The following is a 24,379-nucleotide window of genomic DNA, read 5'->3' as shown; positions in this document are numbered from 1 at the left end:
TTCTAATGGCGGCAGCACTTACCCAGAAACCCTGGCGGTGCGGAATCTGCTCCATCGCGAAAACCGGGCCGCGCATGCGCAGCCAGTCGCAATTGCCGGAGCTGAAGCGGCTGAGCCGGTAAGTGAGCCCGGGGATGCCGGGGGGATGGTGAGAGAGAGGCCGGGGCTCCGGGCCCAGGAGGAAGAGGGAGAGGGAGAGGGAGAGGGGAGAGGCTGGGGCTCCGGGCTCCGGGCTCCGGGCCCGCGAGGGAAAGGCCGGAGCTCCGGGCCCGGAGTGGAGAGGGAGAGGGAGAGGGAGAGGCCGGGGCTCCGGACCAGGGAGGGGTGGGGGGAGAAAGGGAGAGGCCGGGGCTCCGGGCCCGGGGGAGGGAGAGCAATCCGGGCCCGGATACAGAGGTGAAAGTTTCAATCTGTGTTGCCATTAATTTACATTATTCTCGAGCTATTGAATGATTTGTCATAAATCTACCAATGAGACAACAGTGAACACCCAGACCCCCCTCCCAATACCCAGATCACCCCCCCCCCAATACCCAGATCACCCCCCCCCCAAATACCCAGATCACCCCCCCAAATACCCAGACACCCCCCCCAATACCCCCAATACCCCCAATCCCCAGACTCCCGCCCCCCAATCCCCAGACTCCCGCCCCCCAATCCCCAGACACCCCCCCAATCCCCAGACACCCCCCCCAATCCCCAGACACCCCCCCCAATCCCCAGACACCCCCCCCCCAATCCCCAGACACCCCCCCAATCCCCAGACCCCCCCCCCAATCCCCAGACACCCCCCCCCAATCCCCAGACACCCCCCCCCCCCAATCCCCAGACACCCCCCCCCAATCCCCAGACACCCCCCCCCAATCCCCAGACGCGCACATCCCCAATCCCCAGACGACCCCCCAAATCCCCAGATCTTCTCCCCCCCCCCCCCTCAATCGCCAGACCCCCCCCCCAAAAAAAAGGTAGTATGTCTGGTGTCATCACCTCTCTCCTCAAATAAAAACCCTCAACCCCCTCCGTCCTTGAAACCTACCGCCCCATTTCCAACCTCCCTTTCCTCTCCAAAATCCTTGAGCGTGCCTCCCAAATCCGTGCCTATCTTTCCCGCAATTCCATGTTTGAATCCCTCCAATCCGGATTCTGTACCTGCCACAGTACCAAAATGGCTCTCATCAAAGTCACAAAGGCAAACTACCCCTCCTCGTCCTTCTTGACTTGTCTGCAGTCTTTGACACGGTTGATCACTCTATCCTTCTCCAACACCTCTTCACCGTTGTCCAGCTGGGTGGGACTGCACTCGCCTGGTTCCATTCTTATCTATTTGATCATAGCCAGAAAATCACCTGCAATAGCTTCTTTTCCCACCCTCGCATCGTTGCCTTTGGTGTCTCCCAAGGATCTATCCTTGGCTCCCTCCTATTTCTCTTCTACATGTTGCTCCTTGGCGACATCATCCGAAAACACAGCATAATTTTCCACATGTAAACTGATGACACCTAACTCTACCTCACTACCACTTCTCCCGAGCCCTCCACGGTCTCTAAATTGTCATCCAGTTCTGGATGAGCAGAAATATTTGCTAATTTATTATTGGGAAGACTGAAGCCATTGTTTTCGGTCCCCGCCACAAACTCCGTTCCCTAGCCACTGACTCCATCCCACTCCCCAACTTCTGTCTGAAGCTGAACCAGACTGTTTGCAACCTTGGTGTCATATTTGACTCTGAAATGAGCTTTCGACCACATATCCACAGCATAATTAAGACCGCCTATGTCCACCTCCGTAACATCGCCCATCTCCGCCCTTGCCTTAGCTTATCCGCTGCTGAAACCTTCATGCTTGCTTTTGTTACCTCTGGACTTTACTATTCCAATGCACCCCTGGCTGGCCTCCCACATGCTACCCTACATAAACTAGAGGTGATCCAAAACTCGGCTGCCTGTGTCCTAACTTGCACCAGGTCCCACTCACCCATCATCCCTGTCACCTACATTGGCTCCCGGTTAAGCCTTGATTTCAAAATTCTCATCCTTGTTTTCAAATCCCTCCATGGCCTCGCCCCTCCCTATCTCTGTAATCTCCTCCAACCACACAACCCCCCGAGATGTCTGCGCTCCTCTAATTCTGTCCTCTTGAGCATCCCTGATTATAATCGCTCAACCATTGGTGGCTGTGCCTTCTGTTGCCTAGGTCCTAAGCTTTGTAATTCCCTGCCTAAGAACTCAGCTCATTAATTTCTGTAATTTCCCAACTTAACCCATGAGCTGCTCCCTACTAATTCATTAATAGAATTTCACAATGAACAAATGTCGATAAATTGTAAAGATTTACTTGCAAGTTATGTATATTGATGAATGTCATTTTTTATCATTAAGTTTTTCATAAATAATTTGATTGCTGGAAGCAACAGGAATCATAATGGAAATGTCAAATCAAGCTGTTTGCTTTAACGAAGACCTCCCTGAATCTGTATCAGTGTCTGCACAGGTATGGAGAACTGAAGCTGTGCCTGAGAGAGGAGAGCAATGCACCTGCACCACGTGTGGAATGAGCTTCTGTTTCCCTTCCCAGCTGGAAAAACACCATCGCATCCACACAGGAGAGAGACCCTTCGAATGTTGTGTCTGTAGCAAGAGCTTTAGTCAGATCACTCACCTCAAAACACACCAGTGGATCCATATTGGAGAGACACCCTATAAATGCACCATGTGCACAAAGGGATTTATTAATTCCAATCTCTTGACAGACCATAAGCACATTCATACTGGAGAGAGACCCTATAAATGCTCAGTTTGTGAAAAAGGATTTCTGAGCACTAGCAGTCTAATCAGGCATCAGCGTATTCACACTGAAGAGAGACCATATAAATGTACAGTGTGTGGTAAAAGGTTCATTAGCTCGAGTAGTCTCACAGACCATCAACGCACCCACTCGGGAGAAAGACCCTATAAATGTACCTTGTGTGGAAAGAACTTTAAGACTATATCCAATCTTGCAACCCATCGACGTACTCATGCTGAAGAGAGGCCCTATAAATGTTCTGAGTGTGAGATGGCATTTAACCAGTCCTCTGACTTAATGAAACATCAGCGAATTCATAGTGGGGAGAGACCATTTAAATGTACAGTGTGTGGAAAAGGATTCATTCAGAACAGTGATCTGACTGTACACCAGCGTATTCACACTGGAGAAAGACCGTATAAATGTACTACATGTGGCAAGGGATTTACTCAATCCAGTGATCTGACTGTACATAAGCGCTTCCATACTGGCGAGAGACCCTATAAACGCACCCTGAGCACAAAGGGAATTATTAATTCCAGTCTCTTCACAGACCATAAGCGCATTCATACTGGAGAGACACCCTATAAATGCACCATGTGCGCAAGGGGATTTATTAATTCCAGTCTCTTGACAGACCATAAGCACATTCATACTGGAGAGAGACCCTATAAATGCTTGGTTTGTGAAAAACGATTTCTGAGCACCAGCAACCTAATCAGGCATCAGCGAATTCACACTGAAGAGCGACCATATAAATGTACAGTGTGTGGTAAAAGGTTCATTAGCTCTAGTAGTCTCACAGACCATCAACGCACCCACTCAGGAGAAAGACCCTATAAATGTACCTTATGTGGGAAGAACTTTAAGACTATATCCAATCTTGCAACCCATCGACGTACTCATGCTGAAGAGAGGCCCTATAAATGTTCTGAGTGCGAGATGGCATTTAACCAGTCCTCTGACTTAGTGAAACATCAGCGAATTCATACTGGGGAGAGACCATTTAAATGTACAGTGTGTGGAAAAGGATTCATCCAGAACAGTGATCTGACTGTACACCAGCGTATTCACACTGGAGAAAGACCGTATAAATGTACTACATGTGGCAAGGGATTTACTCAGTCCAGTGATCTGACTGTACATCAGCGTATTCACACTGAGGAGAGACCCTATAAATGTATTGTATGTGGAAAAGGATTTACTCAGTCCAGTGACCTGAACAGACATCAACGGATTCACATGGCTGACAGACTCTTTAAATGTACTGCATGTGGAAAAGAATTTCGGAGCTGTAGTGAGCTGGAACGACATTTGCGTCTTCACACTGGGGACAGACTGTTCATATGTACAGTCTGTGGGAGGGGATTTATTAACTTCAGCTTGCTGACTAACCATCACTGCCTCCACACACAAAAGAAGTGAACTAAGCATATACTCATCCCTTCCAGTTTCTGGGGCCTTGCTTTACAAAGAGACCATTAGAACTGTTGTTGTATATCACAAAGATTTGTTCAAAGTTTAGCACTATTACTATTGATGCCAAAAATTGTAATATGACAACTATGCTATCAGTACTTAAATGTTCCCAGAATTGTTGCTGAATGTGTCCCCTTTCTATTCTTTCTGTGAGCCTAGCGTCTTACAATGTGAGTCTAGATGGTGTGATCATTCTTACCATGCGAGTCCAGATACTCAGTGATAACAATCTGTTTGAGAGGTGCATCATGGCCAAACTCAGTCCTACCTCTCACCCAGCATTCACACATTAATATTTTCTCTGTCGTCGCCAGTTGGGAATCAGGAACAGCTGATTGTTTCCCTGCTGATCTCAATGGCGCTGAGACTAATAGGATCCCCACTATACTCTGGCTAAGATGGGCTATGGGCCCTGACAATGTCCCAGCTGCAGTACTAAAGACTTGTGCACCAGAACTAGCTATGCCTCTAGCCAAGCTGTTCCAGTACAGCTACAACACTGGCAAAGTGGAAAATTACGCAGGTATATCCTGTCCACAAAAAGCAGGTCAAAGCCAAGCCAGCAATTACTGCCCCATCAACATACGCTCAATGCTCAGCAAAGTGATGGAAGGGTCACTGACCATGCTATCAAGCAACAGTTACTCACCAATAACCTGCTAACATGCTAAGTTTGGGTTCAGACCTCATTACAGAGGGCGAGAGGGAGCAAGGGGTCACCATTCACCAGAAACTTAACTGGACCAGCCACAAATACTGTGGCTACAAGAGCAGGTCAGAGGCTGGGTATTCTGTGGTGAGTGTCTCACCTCCTGACTCCCCAAAGTCTTTCTACCATCTACAAGACACAAGTCAGGAGTGTGATGAAATACGCTCCACTTGCCTGGATGAGTGTGGCTCCAACAACACTCGAGAAGCTCGACACTATCCAGGACAAAGCAGCCCGCTTGATTGGCCCCCCATCCACCACCTTCAACATTCACTCCCTCCACCACCGGCACATCGTGGCTGCAGTGTGCACCATCTACAAGATTCACTGCAGCAACTCGCCAAGGCTTATTCGACAGCCCCTCTCAAACCCACGACCTCCAGCACCTAGAAGGACAAGGACAGCAGGTGTATGAGAACACCGCCACCTGCATGTTACCCTCCAAATTAAACACTCCAAGTATATCGCCGTTCCTTCATCATCGCTGGGTCAACATGCTGGAACTCCGTCCCTAACAGCACTATGGGAGCACCTTCACCACATAGACTGCAGCGGTTCAAGAAGGCGGCTCACCACCACCTTCTCAAGGTCAATTAGAGATGGGCAATAAATGCTAGCCTTGCCAGTGACGACCACATCCCATGAATGAATTTAAAAAAATCAACTCCGCACAGACCAGATATCGGACCTAGAAGCTGGGTCGTCTGAATAGAGTTTATTTACCAGTGGAATTTAATATCTTAATGGATGTCTCTGTTGGTCATTGTCATACGGTTGTGATTCCAAGACTGGAATGTGAGTGTAGGTATATTTAAATCCAATGGATGTCTGTGTTGGTCATTGTCATACGGTTGTGATTCCTAGACTGGAATGTGAGCATAGGTATAGTTTAAATCTAATTCAGGAAACATTTCATTGTAATATTTTTAATTCGTTTTAAAATCACATGGGGAAACACTTATATTAGTGAGTACAAGCTGATTTAAAAAATCATTGTGCTGTTTAATAATTCATCTTTGTGAAAAGGTGGTTAACCAACGTGCATGGTAGTCAGGGTAGTTAAACTTCCAAGCTCCTGCCACTGCCTTCCTGCAACTTCAAGTCTATAAACTGTCTTTATCCTCCCTCTCTTTGAGGAAGCCTGTCTCAATTGGCCGAGGTTGGGTCTTGTCAGTGTGGGCGATCGTAGGCACATCTCCCACTGCTCGACTCTCTCAGATGGTGAGTCAGTATCCTACATTGACCCTTGAACTCCTGCTTTAGTCAGACCAACCACTACTCATAGAATCTTACAACACAGAAGGAGACAGTTTGGCCCGACACACCTGTGCCAGCTCTTTGGTAGAGCGATCCAATTAGTCCCACTCCCCCTGCTCTTTCCCCACAGCCCTGAAAATTTTCTCTCTCCAAGAATTATCCAATTCCCCTTTGAAAGTTTCTATTGAATTTGCTTCCACTGTGTTTCAAGTCAAATAAAAATAATTCTCATATTACCTCTGGTTCTTCTGCCAATTATCTTAAATCTGTGTCCTTTGTTTACCGACCCTCTGCCAGTGGAAATACTTTCTCCTTATTTACTCTCTCAAAATCTTCATAATTTTGAACACCTCTATTAAATGTCCTCTTAACCTTCTCTGTTCTAAGGAGGACTACTCCAAATTCTCCAGTCTTTCCACAAAACTGAAGTCCTTCATCCCTGTTATCATTCTGGTACAACTTCCCTGCACATTCTCCAAGGCCTCAACATCCTTCTTAAAGTGTGGTACCCAGAATTGGACACAGTACTCCAGCTGAGGCCTAACCAGTGATTTATAATTTTTTTTAGGATAACTTCCTTGCTTTTGTTCTCTATTTACAAAGCTAAGGATTCTCTATGCTATTTAATAGCTTTATCAACTTGGCTTGGCAACTTCAAAGATTTATATTTGTGAACCCAAAGGTCTCACTGTTCCTGCACCCCCATTAAAATAGTTTCATCCAGTTTATATTGCCTCTCCATATTCCTTCTAAAAAGCATCACTACAGAATTCTCTGCATTAAATTTAATCTGCATGTTTTGCCCATTTCTCCCATTTCACCAGTTTGTTTGTGTCCTCCTGAATTCTGTTACTATCCGCCTCACCGATTACTACATTTCCAAGATTTGTGTCATCTGCAGACTTTAAAATGATGCCCTGTATACCCAAGTCCAGGTCATTAATATATATCAAAAAGAGCAGTGGTCCCAATGCCAGCCCCTAGGGAACACCACTGTATACATCCCTCCAGTCTGAAAAACAATCGTTCACCACATCTCTCTGTTTTCTGTCTTTTAGCCAATTTTGTATCCACGCAGTCACTCCCCCTTTAATCCCAAGAGCATCAATTTTGCTGACAAGTCTATAACATGGCACTTTAACAAACATCTTTTGATAGTCCATATACATAATCAATATACACATTGACCGCACAACTTTCATTAATCCCCTCCATTCTTCAAAGAACAAAGAGAGAGAGCACCAGGCAGACCGACACACAGTGATCCTAAACTGAGTGCTAAGGTTGGGAATTTGGAGAGAGTGGGAGTCTCTGGTAAGTACTGGGTGAGTATTACAACAACAACATGTATTTATATAGTGCCTTTAACGTAGTAAAACGTCCCAAGGCGCTTCACAGGATTGTTCACAGGAGTATTAGCTGTAAAAAGTGTAATTTAGTTGAACATTTTGAATTTAACCTGGAACTTTAAAAACTAGTTGTCAAAAACTGCCTGCCAGCGGCAGTTAACTATAAGTGTTTGTCCTGAATAGGTGTTAATTACTGTGAGCAGAGGGCTGAGTCAAAACGTGTAACTTAGGTGTGGCTTCCAATGTATAAAAGTAAATACTAACTGCTGACGCAGAGTGATCCTAAACGGAGTGCTTCTAAACAGAGTGCTAAGGTTAGAATTTGGAGAGCATGGGAATTCTCGGCAGAGGGGGAAGGAGGAGAGAGTAAAAAGAGCGGCCGAAGATAAAGGTATGTCCAAGAACAGGAGCCCGGAGAGAGCGTGGGCAGCAGGAAATCGAGGAAGACTTCCTTCCACTTTTAAAGTGAGTCCTTAAGTGGCTGAACAGTCCAGTACGAGAGCCACAGTCCATGTCACAGCTGGGACAGTCGTTAAGGGAAATTGTGGGTGGGACTGGTTTACCGCACGCTCTTTCCGCCTGCCTGTGCTTGTTTTCTGCATGCTCTCGGCGATGAGACTCGAGGTGCTCAGTGCCCTCCCAGATGCTCTTCCTCCACTAAGGGCAGTCTTTGGCCAGAAACATAGAAAATAGGTGCAAGAGTAGGCCATTCAGCCCTTCGAGCCTGCACCACCATTCAATAAGATCATGGCTGATCCTTCACCTTAGTACCTCTTTCCTGCTTTCTCTCCATACCTCTTGATCCCTATTGTCATGTATTCAACCAGCAATGTAACCCATGTATAATCTGACCTAAGTTGTACACTGTGAGAACAATGACCACTAGGTGGTGAACTTGTGGGAGACACTCCTAACCTGGACCTTCAGATATAAAAGGGGAAGCTCCACCCACTTCCTGCACTTGAGTGCTAAGGAATAAAGGACAGGTCACAGACAGACCTCTCAAGCATGAGCCTCGTGTGCATTTATACTGTATAGTAAGGACGTATAAGAGCGGTCTTTGGCCAGAAACATAGAAAATAGGTGCAAGAGTAGGCCATTCGGCCCTTCGAGCCTGCACCACCATTCAATAAGAGCATGGTTAATCCTTCACCTTAGTACCTCTTTCCTGCTTTCTCTCCATACCTCTTGATCCCTATAGTCCCCACCAGGGACTCCCAGGTGTCTGTGGGGATGTTGCACTTTATCAGGGAGGCCTTGAGGATGTCCTTGTAACGTTTCCTCTGCCCATCTTTGGCTCGCTTGCCGTGAAGGAGTTCCGAGTAGAACGCTTGCTTTGGGCTGTCAGCACAAGGAAAGGAGTTGAAAAGAAAAATAAATTGGTGAATAGCTGATTGTTTTTTTTATTAAGTCTTGAGTTTATTTCTGTTAAGTTAGTTAATGTATTAAATAGAGGCTTGGCAGTGCACCTCGGTCACATGGAATGAACAGCTTGTGCCGTGTAGAAACTCCAGGGTATTTCCCGTGACCAAGACGACCAGGATCTGTTGTCCGCTTTAGGAGCTCAAGCTTTGAATTTCGGAGCTTGAGCAGCAGCTGGTGTTACTGCAGGGCATCCCTGAGGCTGAGAGCTACATGGATAGCGTGTTTCAGGAGGTGGTCACCCCATAGCATAAGAGTGTACAGGCAGAGAGGGCGTGGGTGCCTGCCAGACAGACAAGGAGCACCAGGTCGGTAGGGCAGGAGTCCCCTGAGTGCATCTCACTCTCGAACTGGTATTCAATATTGAAAAGAGATGAGGGCGATGGTTCCTCTGTGGAGTACAGCCAAGTGCATGGTACCACGGGGGAGCTCAGCTGTACAAAGGGGGAGGAGGAAGATCGGGAAAGGAATAGTAATAGGAGATTCAATAGTTAGGCGAACAGACAGGCATTTCTGCTGCCGCAGACTTGACTCCAGGATGGTATGTGTCAGGGTCAAGGATGTCACTGAGTGGATGCAGGACATTCTGAGATGGGATGGTGACCAGTCATGGTCCATATTGATATCAACGACATGGGTAGAAAGAGGGATGATGTCCTGCAGGCAGATTTTGGGGAGCTATGAAAGAGATTAAAAAGTAGGTCCTCATAGATAGTAACCTCGGATTACTCCTGGTGCCACATGAAAGTGAGTACAGAAATAGGATTATCCCTCTCTGACCGTTCTCTCTTGTCATCTTTCCTCTCTCAGACACTCTGCCCTCCCAAATCCCTACCCCAATCCTTCATTACACTTCGACATTCAGGTCCCAGGCTGACTCCCTCCTAGATAAGTCTACAGCTTCCCTTTTCCTCACTTGGCATACTGCGAAGGGCACATCGAGGCATTCGTCATTGCCTCCTTTCGAGCAGCAATCACAACTGTCCTATTCTACTCCACTGTCGACCTTCTGCCCAGCATGTCCACTTGGGGCTAATCTTACCAACCTACCCCCCCACCTCCCCCAACACTGACCCCGTGGACACTGGCAGTGGGACAGCCATCACTCCGCATCTTCCTCCAGAGTGAGTTTGAAGGACAGAGGTAACAAGCGGGAAAAAAGAGTAAAAAAACAAATTTAAAATCTCTTTGTCTAAATGCACTTGGCATTCGCAACAAAATAGACGAGTTGACGACACAAATAGATACAAATGGGTATGATCTGATAACTATTACAGAGACATGGTTGCAAGGTGACCAGGACTGGGAACTAAATATTCAGGGGTATTTGACAATTCGATAGAAAGGAAAAGGAGGTGGGGTAGCATTGTTAATAAAGGATGGGATCAGTGCATTAGTGAGAAATGATATTGGCTCAGAGGATCAGGATGTTGAATCAGTTTGGGTGGAGATAAGGAATAATAAAGGGAAAAAGTCGCTGGTGGGCGTAGTATATATACCCCCTAACAGTAGTTACACTGTTGCTTGGAGTATAAATCAAGAAATAATGGAGGCTTGTAATAAAGGAATGGCAATAGTCATGGGTGATTTTAATCTTCATATTGATTGGACAAAGCAAATTGGCCAGGGTAGCCTTGAGGAAGAGTTCATAGAGTGTATCCGAGATGCTTTCCTTGAGCAGTACGTTGCGGAACCAACCAGGGAGCAGGCTATCTTAGATCTGGTACTGTGTAATGAGGCAGGATTAATAAATGATCTCGTAGTAAAAGATCCTCTAGGAATGAGTGACCATAATATGGTTGAATTTCAAATTCAGTTGGAGGATGAGAAAGTTGGTTCTCAAACCAGGGTCCTAAGCTTAAATAAAGGAGACTACAAAGGTATGAAGGCAGAGTTGGCTAAAGTGAACTGGGAAAATAGACTAAAGAATGGGATGATTGATGAGCAGTGGCAGACATTTAAGGAAATATTTCACAACTCGCAACAAAAATATATCCCAATGAGAAGGAAAGACTGTAAGAGAAGGGATAACCATCCATGGCTAACTAAGGAAATAAGGAATGGTATCAAATTGAAAACAAAGGCATACAATGTGGCCAAGACTAATGGGAGGCGAGAGGATTGGGAAATTTTTAAAAGCCAGCAGAGAACAATTAAAAAAATGATTGAGAGGGAAGCTAGATTATGAAAGTAAACTAGCACAAAATATATAAACAGTTAAGAGTTTCTACAGGTACATAAAAAGGAAAAGAGTGGCTAAAGTAAATGTTGGTCCTCTGGAGGATGAGACTGGGGAATTAATAATGGAGAACAGTGAAATGGCAGAGACATTGAACAAATATTTTACATCGGTCTTCACAGTAGAAGACACTAAAAACATCCCAATAGTGGATAATCAAGGGGCTATAGGTAGGGAGAAACGTAATACAATCACAATCACAATCACAAATGAAGTAGTACTAGATAAAATAATGGGACTAAAGGCCAACAAGTCCCCTGGACCTGATGGCTTACATCCTAGGGTGTTAAGAAAAGTGGCTGCAGAGATAGTGGCTGCATTGGTTGTAATCTACCAAAATTCCCTGGATTCTGGTGCGGTCCCAGCAGATTGGAAAACTGCAAATGTAACGCCCCTGTTTAAAAAAGGGGGCAGACAAAAAGCAGGAAACTATAGACTAGTTAGCTTAACATCTGTTGTTGGAAAATGCTGGAGTCCATTATTAAGGAAGCAGTAGCAGGACATTTGGAAAAGCATGATTCAATCAAGCAGAGTCAGCATGGTTTTATGAAACCCGTAGAAATTTTCTGGAGCGCTTTGATGATGTAACGAGCAGGGTGGATAAAGGGGAATCATTGGATGTGGTGTATTTGGATTTTCAGAAGGCATTTGATAAGGTGCCACATAAAAGGTTACTGCACAAGATAAGAGCTCACGGGGTTGGGGGTAATATATTAACATGGATAGAGGATTGGCTAACTAACAGAAAACAGTGAGTCAGGATAAATGGGTCATTTTCTGGTTAGCAAACAGTACCTAGTGGGGTGCCGCAGGGTTCGGTGCTGGGGCTTTAACTATTTACAATCTATATTATTGATTTGGATGAAGGGACCGAGTGCAATGTAGCCATATTTGCTGATGATGCAAAGATGGGTGGGAAAGCAAGTTGTGAGGAGGACACAAAGGGGCCGAAATTGGTGAAGGCCGCCGCCTGCCCAAAGGACCGCTGATGGCTGCCGAGATACCTGACGTTACTTTGGGCGGGGCTTTCGTTCAAAAGGTCCGTCACAAGTCGCCGGGTGGCAAAAGAGGGTCTTAACGCTGTCAATTTGGAGGGCAGCCAGCGTGAGCTCTCACTCTCGGCGGCAAAGGTGCTTGCCGCCCAAGTGCCGCCGAGGATGGAGTCAGGCCCACGGAGGGTCGAAGACCTGAAATTAAAAAGCATTAAAAAAAAACATTGGAAGACCTTCAGGGGACCCCATCCAGGTAAGTCCCTGTAAAGAAAAATATTATAAAATGTTTACTAACCTTTTTTTCAGACCTTCATACTCACCGTTGGGGACAGACCAGCCTCCAGCCAATGGTCCATCTCCGTCCTGGCGACGACTCCCACCCGCATTAAATGGCATCTCAGCGAGTGGGAGGTCATTTGCGTCACTCAGCCATTCGCTGACGTCAGCGGGCGGTTCCCGGCAGTTCTCCCCTCCCGCCTGCTCCAGACCAAATCGAAACTGGCACTGGGCGTAATGCGAGGAGGAATGTCGGTGGCAGTGGGCAGTAAGGCCATCAATTTCAGGCCCAAAGAATCTGCAAAGGGATATAGACAGGCTAAATGAGTGGGCAAACATTCAAGTGCAACAAACAAGTGCAAGGTTATCCACTTTGGCTGGAAAAGTAAAAATGCAAATTATTATTTAAATGGAGAGACTACAGAATGCTGCGGTACAGAGAGACTTGCGTGTCCTTGTGCATGAAACACAAAAAGTTAGCATTCGAGCATAAGAACATAAGAAATAGGAGCAGGAGTAGGCCATATGGTCTCTCGAACTTTCTCCGCCATTTAATACGATCATGGCTGATCCGATCATGGACTCAGGTCCACGTCTCTGCCCACTCCCCATAACCCCTTATTCCCTTATCAGTTAAGCTGTCTATCTCTGTCTTAAATTTATTCAATGTCCCGGCTTCCACAGCTCTCTGAGGCAGTGAATTCCACAGATTTACAACCCTCTGAGAAGAAATTCCTCCTCATCTCAGTTTTAAATGGGCGGCCCTTTATTCTAAGATCATGCCCCCTAGTTCTAGTCTCCCCAATCAGTGGAAACATCCTCTCTGCATCCACCTTGTCAAGCCCCCTCATAATCTTATACGTTTCGATAAGATCACCTCCCATTCTTCTGAATTCCAATGAGTAGAGGCCCAACCTCCTCAACCTTTCCTCATAAGTCAACCCCCTCATCTCCAGAATCAACCTAGTGAACTTTCTCTGAACTGCCTCCAAAGCAAGCATATCCTTTCGTAAATGTGGAAACCAAAACTATACACAGTATTCCAGGTGTGGCCTCACCAATACCCTGAATAACTGCAGCAAAACGTCCCTGATTTTATACTCCATCCCCTTTATTACAAAGGCCAAGATTCCATTGGCCTTCCTAATCACTTGCTGCACCTGCATAGTAATCCCTTATGTGTTTCATGCCAAAGTGCATGACCTCACACTTTCCAACATTATGCTCCATCTGCCAAATTTTTGCCCACTCACAGCCTTTTGCAGATTTTTTGTGTCCATCTCAGATGCTTTTCCTCCCATCTTTGTATCATCAGCAAACTGTTTGATGGTTTGTACTGTCCGCTCTGCCTGCCCATTGGAAGCTGGTTTAAACTGGGCCGAGGTGACATGTTTGATCCCATTGCGGGTCATGAATTCTTTAAATTCGGCACTGGTGAAACATGGCCCGTTGTCACTGACCAGTATGTCCGGCAAGCCGTGGGTGGCAAACATGGCCCTCAGGCTTTCAATGGTGGCGGTGGCAGTGCTTCCCGACATTATTTCACATTCAATCCATTTTGAAAAAGCATCCACCACCACCAGAAACATTTTACTGAGAAACGGGCCCACATAGTCGACATGGATCCTCGACCATGGTCTGGAGGGCCAGGACCACAAACTTAGTGGTGCCTCTCTGGGCGCGTTGCTCAACTGAGCACATATGCTGCATTGCTGTACACAGGACTCTAAGTCAGAGTTGATACTGGGCCACCACACGTGGGATCTGGCTATCGCTTTCATCATTACTATACCTGGGTGTGTGCTGTGGAGATCTGAGATAAACGTCTCCCTGCCCTTTTTGGGTAGCACTACGCGTTTACCCCACAACAGGCAGTCTGCCTGAAAGGACAGCTCGTCCTTTCGCCGCTGGAACGGCTTGATTGGCTCTTGCATTTCAACGGGGATGCTGGCCCAGCTCCCATGCAGTACACAGTTTTTTAATAGGGACAGCAGAGGATCTTGGCTGGTCCAAGACCAAATCTGGCGGTCCGTGACAGATGATTTATCATTTTCAAACGTTTCCATAACCATCAACAAGTCTGGGCTGCGCCACCATCAACAAGTTTGCAGGCAGCGCCATTTCCACCCCCGTGGCGGGCAATGGTAGCCAACTGAGAGCATCCGCACAGTTCTCTGTGCCTGGCCTGTGGCGGATGGTATAGTTATACGCTGATAGTGCGAATGCCCGCCTTTGTATGTGGGCTGAGGCATTAGTATTTATCCCCTTGTTTTCAGCGAACAGGGATGTGAGGGGCTTGTGATCGGTTTCCATCTCAAATTTGAGGCCAAACAGGTACTGATGCATTTTCTTTACCCCGAACACACACGCTAATGTCTCTTTCTCAATCATGCTGTCGGCCCTCTCGGCCTTAGACAAGCTCCTGGAAGCATAGGCGACGGTTTGCAACTTTCCCGCAACGTTAGCTTGTTGTAATACACACCCGACTCCGTACAACGACGCATCACATGCTAGCACAAGTCTTTTACACGGGTTATACAATACAAGCAGCTTGTTGGAGCATAAAATTTTTCTGGCTTTCTCAAAAGCAATTACTTGGTTTTTTTCACCATACCCAGTTCTCACCTTTGCGCAATAACACATGTAGGGGCTCTAAGAGGGTGCTTAACCCCGGTAGGAAGTTACCAAAATAGTTGAGTCCCAGGAACGACTGCAGCTCTGTGACATTGTGTGGCCTGGGCGCATTCCTGATAGCCTCTGTCTTGGCGTCTGTGGGCCGAATGCTGTCCGCCGCGATCTTTCTCCACAAAAACTCCACTTCTGTTGCCATGAAGATGCATTTCGACCTCTTCAGCCGCAGCCCTACGCGATCCAGTCGCTGGAGGACCTCCTCCAGGATTTGTAGGTGCTCGACGGTGTCTCCACCCATGACCAATATGTTGTCCTGAAAGACCACCGTGTGTGGTACCGACTTGAGTAGGCTCTCCATGTTTCTCTGGAAGATCGCTGCAGCTGACCGAATTCCAAACGGGCATCTGTTGTAGATGAACAGTCCCTTGTGCGTGTTGATGCAGGTGAGGCCCTTCGAAGACTCCTCCAGCTCCTGCGTCATGTAGGCCGAAGTCAGGTTGAGCTTGGTGAACATCTTGCCTCCTGCCAGTGTCTCAAATAGGTCATCTGCCTTAGGTAGCGAGTATTGGTCCTGTAGCGAGAAACGATTACTAGTTACTTTATAATCGCCGCAAATCCTGACCATGCCATCACTTTTGAGTACTGGAACAATCGGGCTGGCCCACTCGATGAATTCCACTGGGGAGATGATGCCCTCGCGTTGCAGCCTGTCCAGCTCGATTTCCACTCTCTCCGTCATCATGTGAGGTACCGCTCGCGCCTTGTGGTGAATGGGTCGTGCCTCTGGGACCAAGTGGATCCGCACCTTCGCCCCGGGAAAAGTTTCCAATGCCTGGCTCAAAAAGGGAAGGAAATTTGTTAAGAACCTGGGTACATGAGACCTCATTGACATGTGATAGCACTCGGATTTCATCCCAGTTCCAATGGATTTTGCCCAGCCAGCTCCTTCCAAGCAGTTGTGGGGCCATCGCCTGGGACAATCCAGAGTGGTAGTTTGTGCCCTCGTAGGTGACCTTGACCATGGTGCTACTCAGGGCAGTGATAAGCTCTTTGGTGTACGTTCTCAGTTTCGTGTGGATGGGGCTCAGGGCTGGTCTGAATGTCTTGTTGCACCACAGTCCCTCAAACATCTTTTTACTCATGACGGATTGGCTAGCACCAGTATCCAGTTCCATGGCTACGGGTAAGCCATTCAATTTTACGTTTAGCATTATGGGTGGACATTTCGTTGAAAATGTGTGCACCCCATGTACTTCAGCATCTGCCTCCTCTCTCTGAGGTTTGAAATTGCTTTGATCCACCATGGACTGATCTTCCTCTGCCACGTGGTGGTTAGCAGGTTTTGCAGAGCTTGCAACTCGTTTGCAAGCTCGTTGGAGGTGCCCCATTGTTCCACAGCTCTTGCAAACATACCCTTTGAAGCGGCATGAATAGGCTGAATGGAAGCCTCCACAATGCCAACAATGTGTGAATTACCTTGCATTCATCCTTTGTTGGGGTCTCTGAGTCATCTGGGTCACCTGAGGCCCGCTGGCAGTTGCAGACTCGGGTTCTGCCCTGTACATTTCTGCTCACAAAAACAGTTCCAGTTAATTTATGAACATTGCTAGCACTTGTGTGCTGAGAGATTTGTTTGCTGTTATCACTGGTGGACATAAATGCCTGTGCTATCGCAATGGCCTTACTGAGGGTCGGTGTCTCTACAGTCAAAAGTTTTCGTCGGATGGTCTCGAGGCCAATGTCCAGCACAAAAAAGTCTCTGAGAATTTGCTCCGGGTAGCCATCAAACTCACATTGTTCTGCAAGTTGCCTTAGCTTGGCGACGTAGCCCGCCACTTCTTGGCACGTGTAGAACCGATACCTCGCCATCAGCACGCTCTCCCTCGGGTTAAGATGCTCCAGAACCAGTGTACACAGCTCCTCATACGACTTATCTGTGGGTTTCACTGGAGCCAGAAGATTCTTCATGAGGCTGTAGGTCGGTGCCCCGCAGACTGTGAGGAGGACCGCTCTCCTTTTTGCAGCGCTTCCTTCTCCGTCCAGCTCCTTGGCTACAAAGTACCCGTCTCGCCATTCGACATAGGCTTCCCAGTCCTCACCGTCCGAGAACTTCTCCAGGATGCCCACAGTTTGCTGCATCTTTGCATTGGATTTGTATTCTCATCTCCAGTTATTGAGTTCCTAAAACAGATGAGGCTGCACACAGGGAAGTTAAAGTAACAGTGACCTCAGTCTTTAATAAGACAGTCCAGAGTGAGGAACAGGCCTTAGGGGCCGGCTTATATACAGTGCTCCCAAGGGATGCTGGGATCCCTTGGGACTTCAGGGGATGAGCTCCCTGGTGGCGGAACATGGGAGTGCATGCTTTACAGATACACAACAGTAAGTGAAAGGATTGGATTTGGAATGAAACACCATCGGGGAAGTGCAAGGTCAGAGAATTGCATAGACTGTACAGCACAGAAACAGGTCATTGGTCCCAACTGGTTTGTGTCTGTGTTTATGCTCCAGACGAGACTCTCCCTGAAGCTCTCATGCCCTCCAGCCTGAATACATTTCATGAGAGTCTAGACCCAGCTAAATTTGCTGGGGATTTAGGGCCTGTTTGAGGCTCCACTGATATTTTATTCGGTTAATGCCAAATATATAGCAGTTAACAGAGTAAGGACTTATCTTTATATGCAGGAATGAGAGTCAGTTAGAAGGTGTTAAATGATTATCCTTTTTACCAATGATCAGCCATGAACTTAATGAATAGCGGAGCAGGCTCAAGGAGCCGAGCAGCCTACTCCTGTTCCTATTTCATAATTTATAATGTTAACCAGTCAGTCTATTCCCTCCTGAAGTGTATTTCTATCATTGTATTGTGTACTACATTTCCTAGCCTCGTATCATCTACAATAAAATTATGCCTTGTATCTCCAACCCTAGTTTATGAATGTATATGAAAAAGAGCAGTTAATATATTAGCATGGATAGCGGATTGACTAACAGAAAACAGAGTGTCGGGATAAATGGGTCATTTTCCGGTTGGCAAACAGTGACTAGTGGGGTGCCACAAGGATCGGTGCTGGGACCTCAACTGTTTATAATCTATATTAATGATTTGGATGAAGGGACCGAGTGTAATGTAGTCAAGTTTGCTGATGATACAAAGATGGGTGGGAAAGTAAGTTGTGAGGAGGCCATAAATAATCTGCAAAGGGATAAGTGCCCCAATTTTCCACAGTAAAGATTTCTGGCCTCCACTTACCTTAACATACGTTCCCCATCATCAGCGCCAAAAAAAAACCTGGCAGTTTCTCCAAGCTTTAAGCTATTTTTAGTGCCACACTACCTGAGTCCGTTTTTGGGGCGGAGCTTATAGTGTGCGCCAAAAATTCACAGCGTATGCGCTTTTAAAAAAAAAACCACTCGCTGCACATGCACTGTGCTAAAAAAAAAAGTCTGCACGTGTCAGGTCTGCTGAGTCTGGATCACCAGTGAGAACTCAGTGGTGGCAGAGGTGGATTTGCAGATAGAAAATACAGCTTCAAACAAAAGATGGATGCAAGGGAAGTGGGCAGAGAAGGCGAAAGGGTCAGAGACGGAGATGGGAAGGGGAAGCTGTAAGGGCCAAGAGATTTCTCGCAGACGAAATTGAGACCCTGGTAGACATTAGTAAAAGTAGATGGGATGGTCTTAAAAACAAAGGGAGCTTCGGGTCAAAAGAAACTTAAACCCTCTGTACTTGCAAAAGTTTGGGACCAGGTTGCAGTAGAGTTTAACGCATTGTCCATTGCCCCAAGAAACGGCGCACAGCTCAAAAAGAAGTGGCAGGACCTTGGACAAGCAATGACTAAGTAATATTTTTATTTAAATTTATTTACATTTATATTTATATTTATGTACTGCAATAACATCTGTAAATATGATTTGAGTGTGTGTGTATGTGTGTGTGCAGAAGGACCTTCTCTTAAAAATTTCTATTTTCATCTTTGCAGAAGATGGTGTCACAGATCAAACTAGAACAGTCAAAAACTGGAGGAGGTGCCCCAAGTAGGCTGCAACTGACCGCCGTGGAACAGAGGATAGCGTCAATGATTAAATCTCACAGGAGACGACCAACCACCAATGTGGAAGTTGGGCCCAGTTTACCAAGAGAGGGTAAGCCCTGCAAATTGCAGTCTGGGTGGCTAAATGTCAAGTACTGCTTGTGCTGGCTACGCTTCCCCTTCCTGCTGCGAACCAAGCATCCCTGTTACGTTTTGCAGATGTTGCACATCAGGAGGAAATAAAAGCTGCACCTGGAGTAGAAGAAGAGTATGATCAGGAAGCTGTCAGTCCAGCTATTGTTCATCTACATCAGGCGAATGAAGGGCGACGGGAAGACTCCGATACCGACATGGTTACAGTGGAATTGGAGATGGTGAACCCCCCCCCGAGGATTCCAAGCCTTTTCCTGAGCAAATCAACCGACGCGACATTTCAAGGAGTACCTTGAAATGGTGAGGCTGCGGGTCCCAGTGTGTCGCAGCAAGCCACACATGGGAGATGGCAGAGGAGGGTGGGGGGGAGAGCTGAACCAGAAGCACAGAATGCATGGAACATAGGACATCTCGTGGCGATGAGTGGGGAGAACGTCCAACTAACGAGATCACTCCTGGAGGGTAGAATTAGTGGGACTGAAACATGAAGTAGCAACACTGGCTGGAGGAATGGGTGAGGTGAAGGGAGAAATTGCGGGACTGTCATTACAGGTGGCAACACTGCCGGGACAGATGAGGGAGGGGATGTTAGAGGTAGTAGCAGCAATAAGGGGGCACACCCAGGCTGTCATTGCTGCCACTAACATTCTAAACCCCAGACCAAAGTCAGGGGTTGCTACACAGGCTAAGGAAGATTCCGAAGAGGAACCTGGGCCTTCCACAATGACTTCTGCTAGGTCTATCCCTGTCGCAACCCACCAACAAGAAATTCGCCATCGGAAAGAAAACATAAAAAACCTTGGGGTGGGGGCGAGGAAGCAGAAGTCTGCAACAACAGGTAGAGGTAGGGGTAGAGGCAGCACTAGGGGCAGGAGTGGTGCACAGCGCTAACGGAGAGGAGAGATGGCTTGTTTCTTCATTGAAAAGTTTGTCATGAAATTTATTAAAGTTAAAAGTTAAGTTAAGCCAAGTACACTGTACAAATGTTTAATAAACTTTTTTTTTGGACATTTAACCTGAATCCTGTACATTATTTTTAAAAATCCAGCACTAGAAAATCTTTTTAGATTATGTCACGGATTCGACGGGCCGAATGGCCTCCTTCTGTGTTGTAACCAATAAGTTTAAATGAAACATTGGAAGGTTCTAGTACTAAGGTGTTCATGGATCCTGACTTGTTCTGGGTCACTGATACATGCAACGCAGGACCATGGTACAAGTCAAGATCCATGAACACCTCGGTACTAGTATGTAATCTTGTAAAGCAAAATGTAGCCCAATTTGAGGCAGTTAATGAATGGTAGGAGCCTGGTGGCACAAACAAACGGACACATGTTGGCGGGATTCAATTTTTCACCCAAGTATTATGCTCAATTCATACGTGACCAGGTTCTTTGCATTAACTACTACAGAGAGTCCAGACCTTTTAGAGATTCTAATAAGGTCTACACCAATCAGTCAATTATTAATTCTAATTGGTAAGAACATCTGATTGTGAATCAAGTTGTCCTTAGGCAGGCTTCAATACAAGGTAGTAAACATACTTATCTGGTTGATCATACATTATTCTAGTGGATAATAACATTTTTGCACTAATAACATATATTATTGTTTATTCAACCTACGCATTGCAACACTGTCTTCAAATGCAAACTGAGATAAACATTGCAAATGTAACGGAGACTATTTAAAAACAAAAATCAATGTCCAGTATTTAATATAACGCAGTGATCCTTTCCAATGTGCCTGGAGTTTGTTGCACAGTCTTGCGTGGATGACCATCGGTCAGGGATAGCAGCGGGCCGGGTCGGGTGCGAGGAAAAGAGTCTTCTGAATGTCGCAGTGTGCCTGGCTCCTCTTCATGTTGCGATGTGCCTGCAGTTTGGTCTTCGGGGGAAGAGGCTCCTCTGAATATTTTGATGTGCCTGGAAGTATCTTGAGAAATTTGCCTGGAGTTGGGACTTCGAGGGAAAAGGCTGTTCTGGAAGATTTTTTTGAAATTTGCCTGCAGTTTGCTCATCCATGGAAAAGGCTCATCTGTAAGTTTTATTTTACCTGGTTTATTTTTACCTGCAGTTATTTGCTCAGATAAGCGTGGAGGACCTTCTGCCAGGGATAGAAGTGAGCCATGTGGTTGGAGGACCATCGGCCAGAATTGGAGCGGGCTAGCGCTGATTTCATAAAGTAAAGGCAGGCTTTCTCCAAATAGGCATTAATGTCTCTGTGCGGCGTTTAAAAAAAAAAAGATCGGTGGTGGGGAAAATGGCCTTAATGGCCAGAAACGGCACGGAATCACTTTTTAACGTACACCAGCGGCAAAATATCTGCCGCCGATAGTTGGCACCGGTGCCAAAACTTTGGGCAAAATTAAAAATGACCATCTACGCCAAAAACCTCGACACCCAATGATGGCGAAAATAGGGCCATAGATAGGCTCAGTGAGTGGGCAAACATTTGGCAGATGGAGTATAATGTGGGAAAGTGTGAGGTTATCACTTGGGCAGGAAAAATAAAAAAGCAAATTATAATTTAAATGGAGAAAAATTGCAAAGTGCTGCAGTACAGAGGGACCTGGGGGTCCTTGTGCATGAAACACAAAACGTTAGTATGCAGGTACAGCAAGTAATCAGGAAGGCAAATGGAGTATTGGCCTTTATTGCAAGGGGGATGGAGTATAAAAGCAGAGAAGTCCTGCTACAACCATACAGGATATTGGTGAGGCCACACCTGGAGTACTGCATACAGTTTTGGTCTCCTTATTTGAGGAGGGATATACTTGCATTGGAGGCATTTCAGAGAAGGTTCACTCAGTTGACTCCTGAAATGAAGGGGATGAGCAGTTTGGGTCTGTACTCATTGGAGTTTAGAAGAATGAGAGGTGATCTTATTGAAACATATAAGATACTGAGCGGGTTTGACAAGGAAGATGCAGAGAAGGATGTTTCCTCGCTTGGGGGAATCTAGAACTAGAGGGCATAGTTTCAGAATAAGGGGCTGCCCATTTAGAACTGAGATGAGGAGGAATTTCTTCTCTGAGGGTTGTAAATCTATGGAATTCTCTGCCCCAGAGAGCTGTGGAGGCTGGGTCATTGAATATATTTAAAGTGGGGATAGACAGATTTTTGAGCAATAAGGGAGTGAAGGGTTATGGGGAGCGGGCGGGGAAGTGGATCAGATCAGCGATGATCTTATTGAATGGCGGGGCAGACTCGAGTGGCTATGTGGCCTACTCCTGCTCCTATTTCTTATGTTCTTATAGCTACGGGTGACAACCAATCCTTTTGATGGTTCCTTTGTTAATACAGGCAACTCTCGATTATCCGGGTCCCTCGGGGATTGGGATATGCCGGGTCAACGATTTCTCCATTAGAGCAAGTTGACATTACAGTTAATGCTTCCAATATTGCAGGTGTGCTCTAACCAATAGCTGTAGCGTATCTTCTAATCCTTGAATTCTAGTCCTCTAGATCTAAAGACCATTCGGCTTGTTGGTTACTTCCTGTAACTGTTCATGGCATTTTAATAAATTATGAGAGGCAGTGGACCTGTGTGCGAGCAGCAGCGGGAGCTGAGGCAAGGCAGAGCGCTTAAAAACAAGGCTCAACAAGCAACATTTGAAGGTACATCAGAGTTTCAAAGTGACGTCACACACATGGAATTTTAAGTGCTGTTACAACGGTTTCCGTTGCATCCGTGTGCGGATAATCGAGAGTTGCCTGTAATAGGCACCTCTTATTTTTATGCTTGTTGCTTCTCCTTTGTAATCTTATCTCCTCTGTTCTTCCCCTGATTTCAAACTATTGTGTTTGTCCTTGCCTAGGTCCCCATTCTAACAATGGCATATTGTCGGTTGGCAGCTTGACTGCTTTCTGGATGATGGTGTTTGAGAACTGGTCGGTAACAGCAACAAGCATCAGAAGTCCCACTATGCGTCGGAGTCCTGCCATTTTTGGGCAACTGGACGAATAAAGAGTGCAGTATTTATTCTTTCACAGTCTTTAATTGATTGAAATGGTACCACTTAGTTACTTCCCTCTGCCTCAGTCTCCCTTTAGGGTACTGAACCAGATACGGCACGGTTCAATTTATCCACTATCGAGTAGGGACCCTTCTGTTTGGAGTCAAACACATTTTCCATTTTCCCATAATTTAGCACCATGACTCTATCACCTAGCTGGTACTCAAAAGGTTGAACCTTCTTGTTGAGATATTTCTTAATTTGGGTTTTACATTTCCCTAAATTCTTTGCCATGTGTTGGTTAACATCATTAATATTCTCTACTGTGCGCTCCAACCAGGAGTGGTCACATGGTTGTTGTGTGAGGGGGCAGTACCAGTCAAAGTCAGGTGACCTGGAGTCCTCATCAACCTCCCAGTCATTGCCTGGTAAGGTGATAGTCCTGTGGTCCTCTGTGGTGTGGACCGAATTGGCATTAAACACATCGATAACACATTGACCCATTGAGTGGGGAGTTCTGTATACATTTTTCCGAACCTGGATTTCAGTGTACGATTCCCTCTCTATTATCCTGGACGATTGGGGATGATGGGCTATTTGTAGCTTATGTTTAATTCCCAGGATTTCCTGTAATTTTGAAAAAAAGTCACCAGTGAAGTGGTTCCCTGATCGCTATCAACTTGAAGTGGCAGTCCCCACCTACAGAATACCTCACTCAATAACAACTTGGCCACAATAAGCGTGGTGTTGGAGTGGGAGGGTAAGGCCTTGATCCATTTAGTGAACTGGCCTATGTCAATGAGGGTGTATTTATAATTACCCTGCGATAGTGGGAGGGAACCAATAAAGTTTGTACATGAGTCCAGGGTCCATCAGGACCTGACTTGACTTTGAAGGAGGGCATGGGTGGAACAAGAGGAGGGGCCCGATAAGTGTCCGATTGTCTTTATTCCCCCACACATGGCAGACGAACTCTTGTTCCTATTTCACTCCCACCCTGTAGGACGTCATTACTCTGCAGAAGTCACTTTCACAAACCCTTCGTACAGTGGTCATTATAGGTTAACACGACACTGGCATATTGATTACAAAGATC

At 46.3% G+C, this 24,379-nt stretch overlaps 1 protein-coding gene across 1 annotated transcript; it reads left to right on the top strand.

Moving 5' to 3' along the window:
• The first annotated feature begins 93 nt into the window (after positions 1-93).
• Positions 94-20,294, top strand: LOC139278989 (zinc finger protein 271-like). Its single transcript, XM_070898289.1, has 4 exons — positions 94-118; positions 2,379-5,773; positions 19,122-19,284; positions 19,392-20,294. Exon 2 carries the CDS (start codon positions 2,422-2,424, stop codon positions 4,207-4,209), a length of 1,788 nt encoding a protein of 595 aa, XP_070754390.1. The 5' UTR covers positions 94-118; positions 2,379-2,421; the 3' UTR covers positions 4,210-5,773; positions 19,122-19,284; positions 19,392-20,294.
• The last annotated feature ends 4,085 nt before the right edge of the window (positions 20,295-24,379 follow it).

Source organism: Pristiophorus japonicus, chromosome 13 (assembly GCF_044704955.1).
Source record: "Pristiophorus japonicus isolate sPriJap1 chromosome 13, sPriJap1.hap1, whole genome shotgun sequence".
Classification (NCBI taxonomy): Eukaryota; Metazoa; Chordata; class Chondrichthyes; family Pristiophoridae; genus Pristiophorus; species Pristiophorus japonicus.
This window is presented reverse-complemented; position numbering and strand designations above follow the sequence as displayed.

What these genes read in the sequence shown, in the direction of transcription:
- LOC139278989 (XM_070898289.1), top strand. Translation starts at nt 2,422, where the DNA reads ATGGAAATGTCAAATCAAGCTGTTTGCTTTAACGAAGACCTCCCTGAA.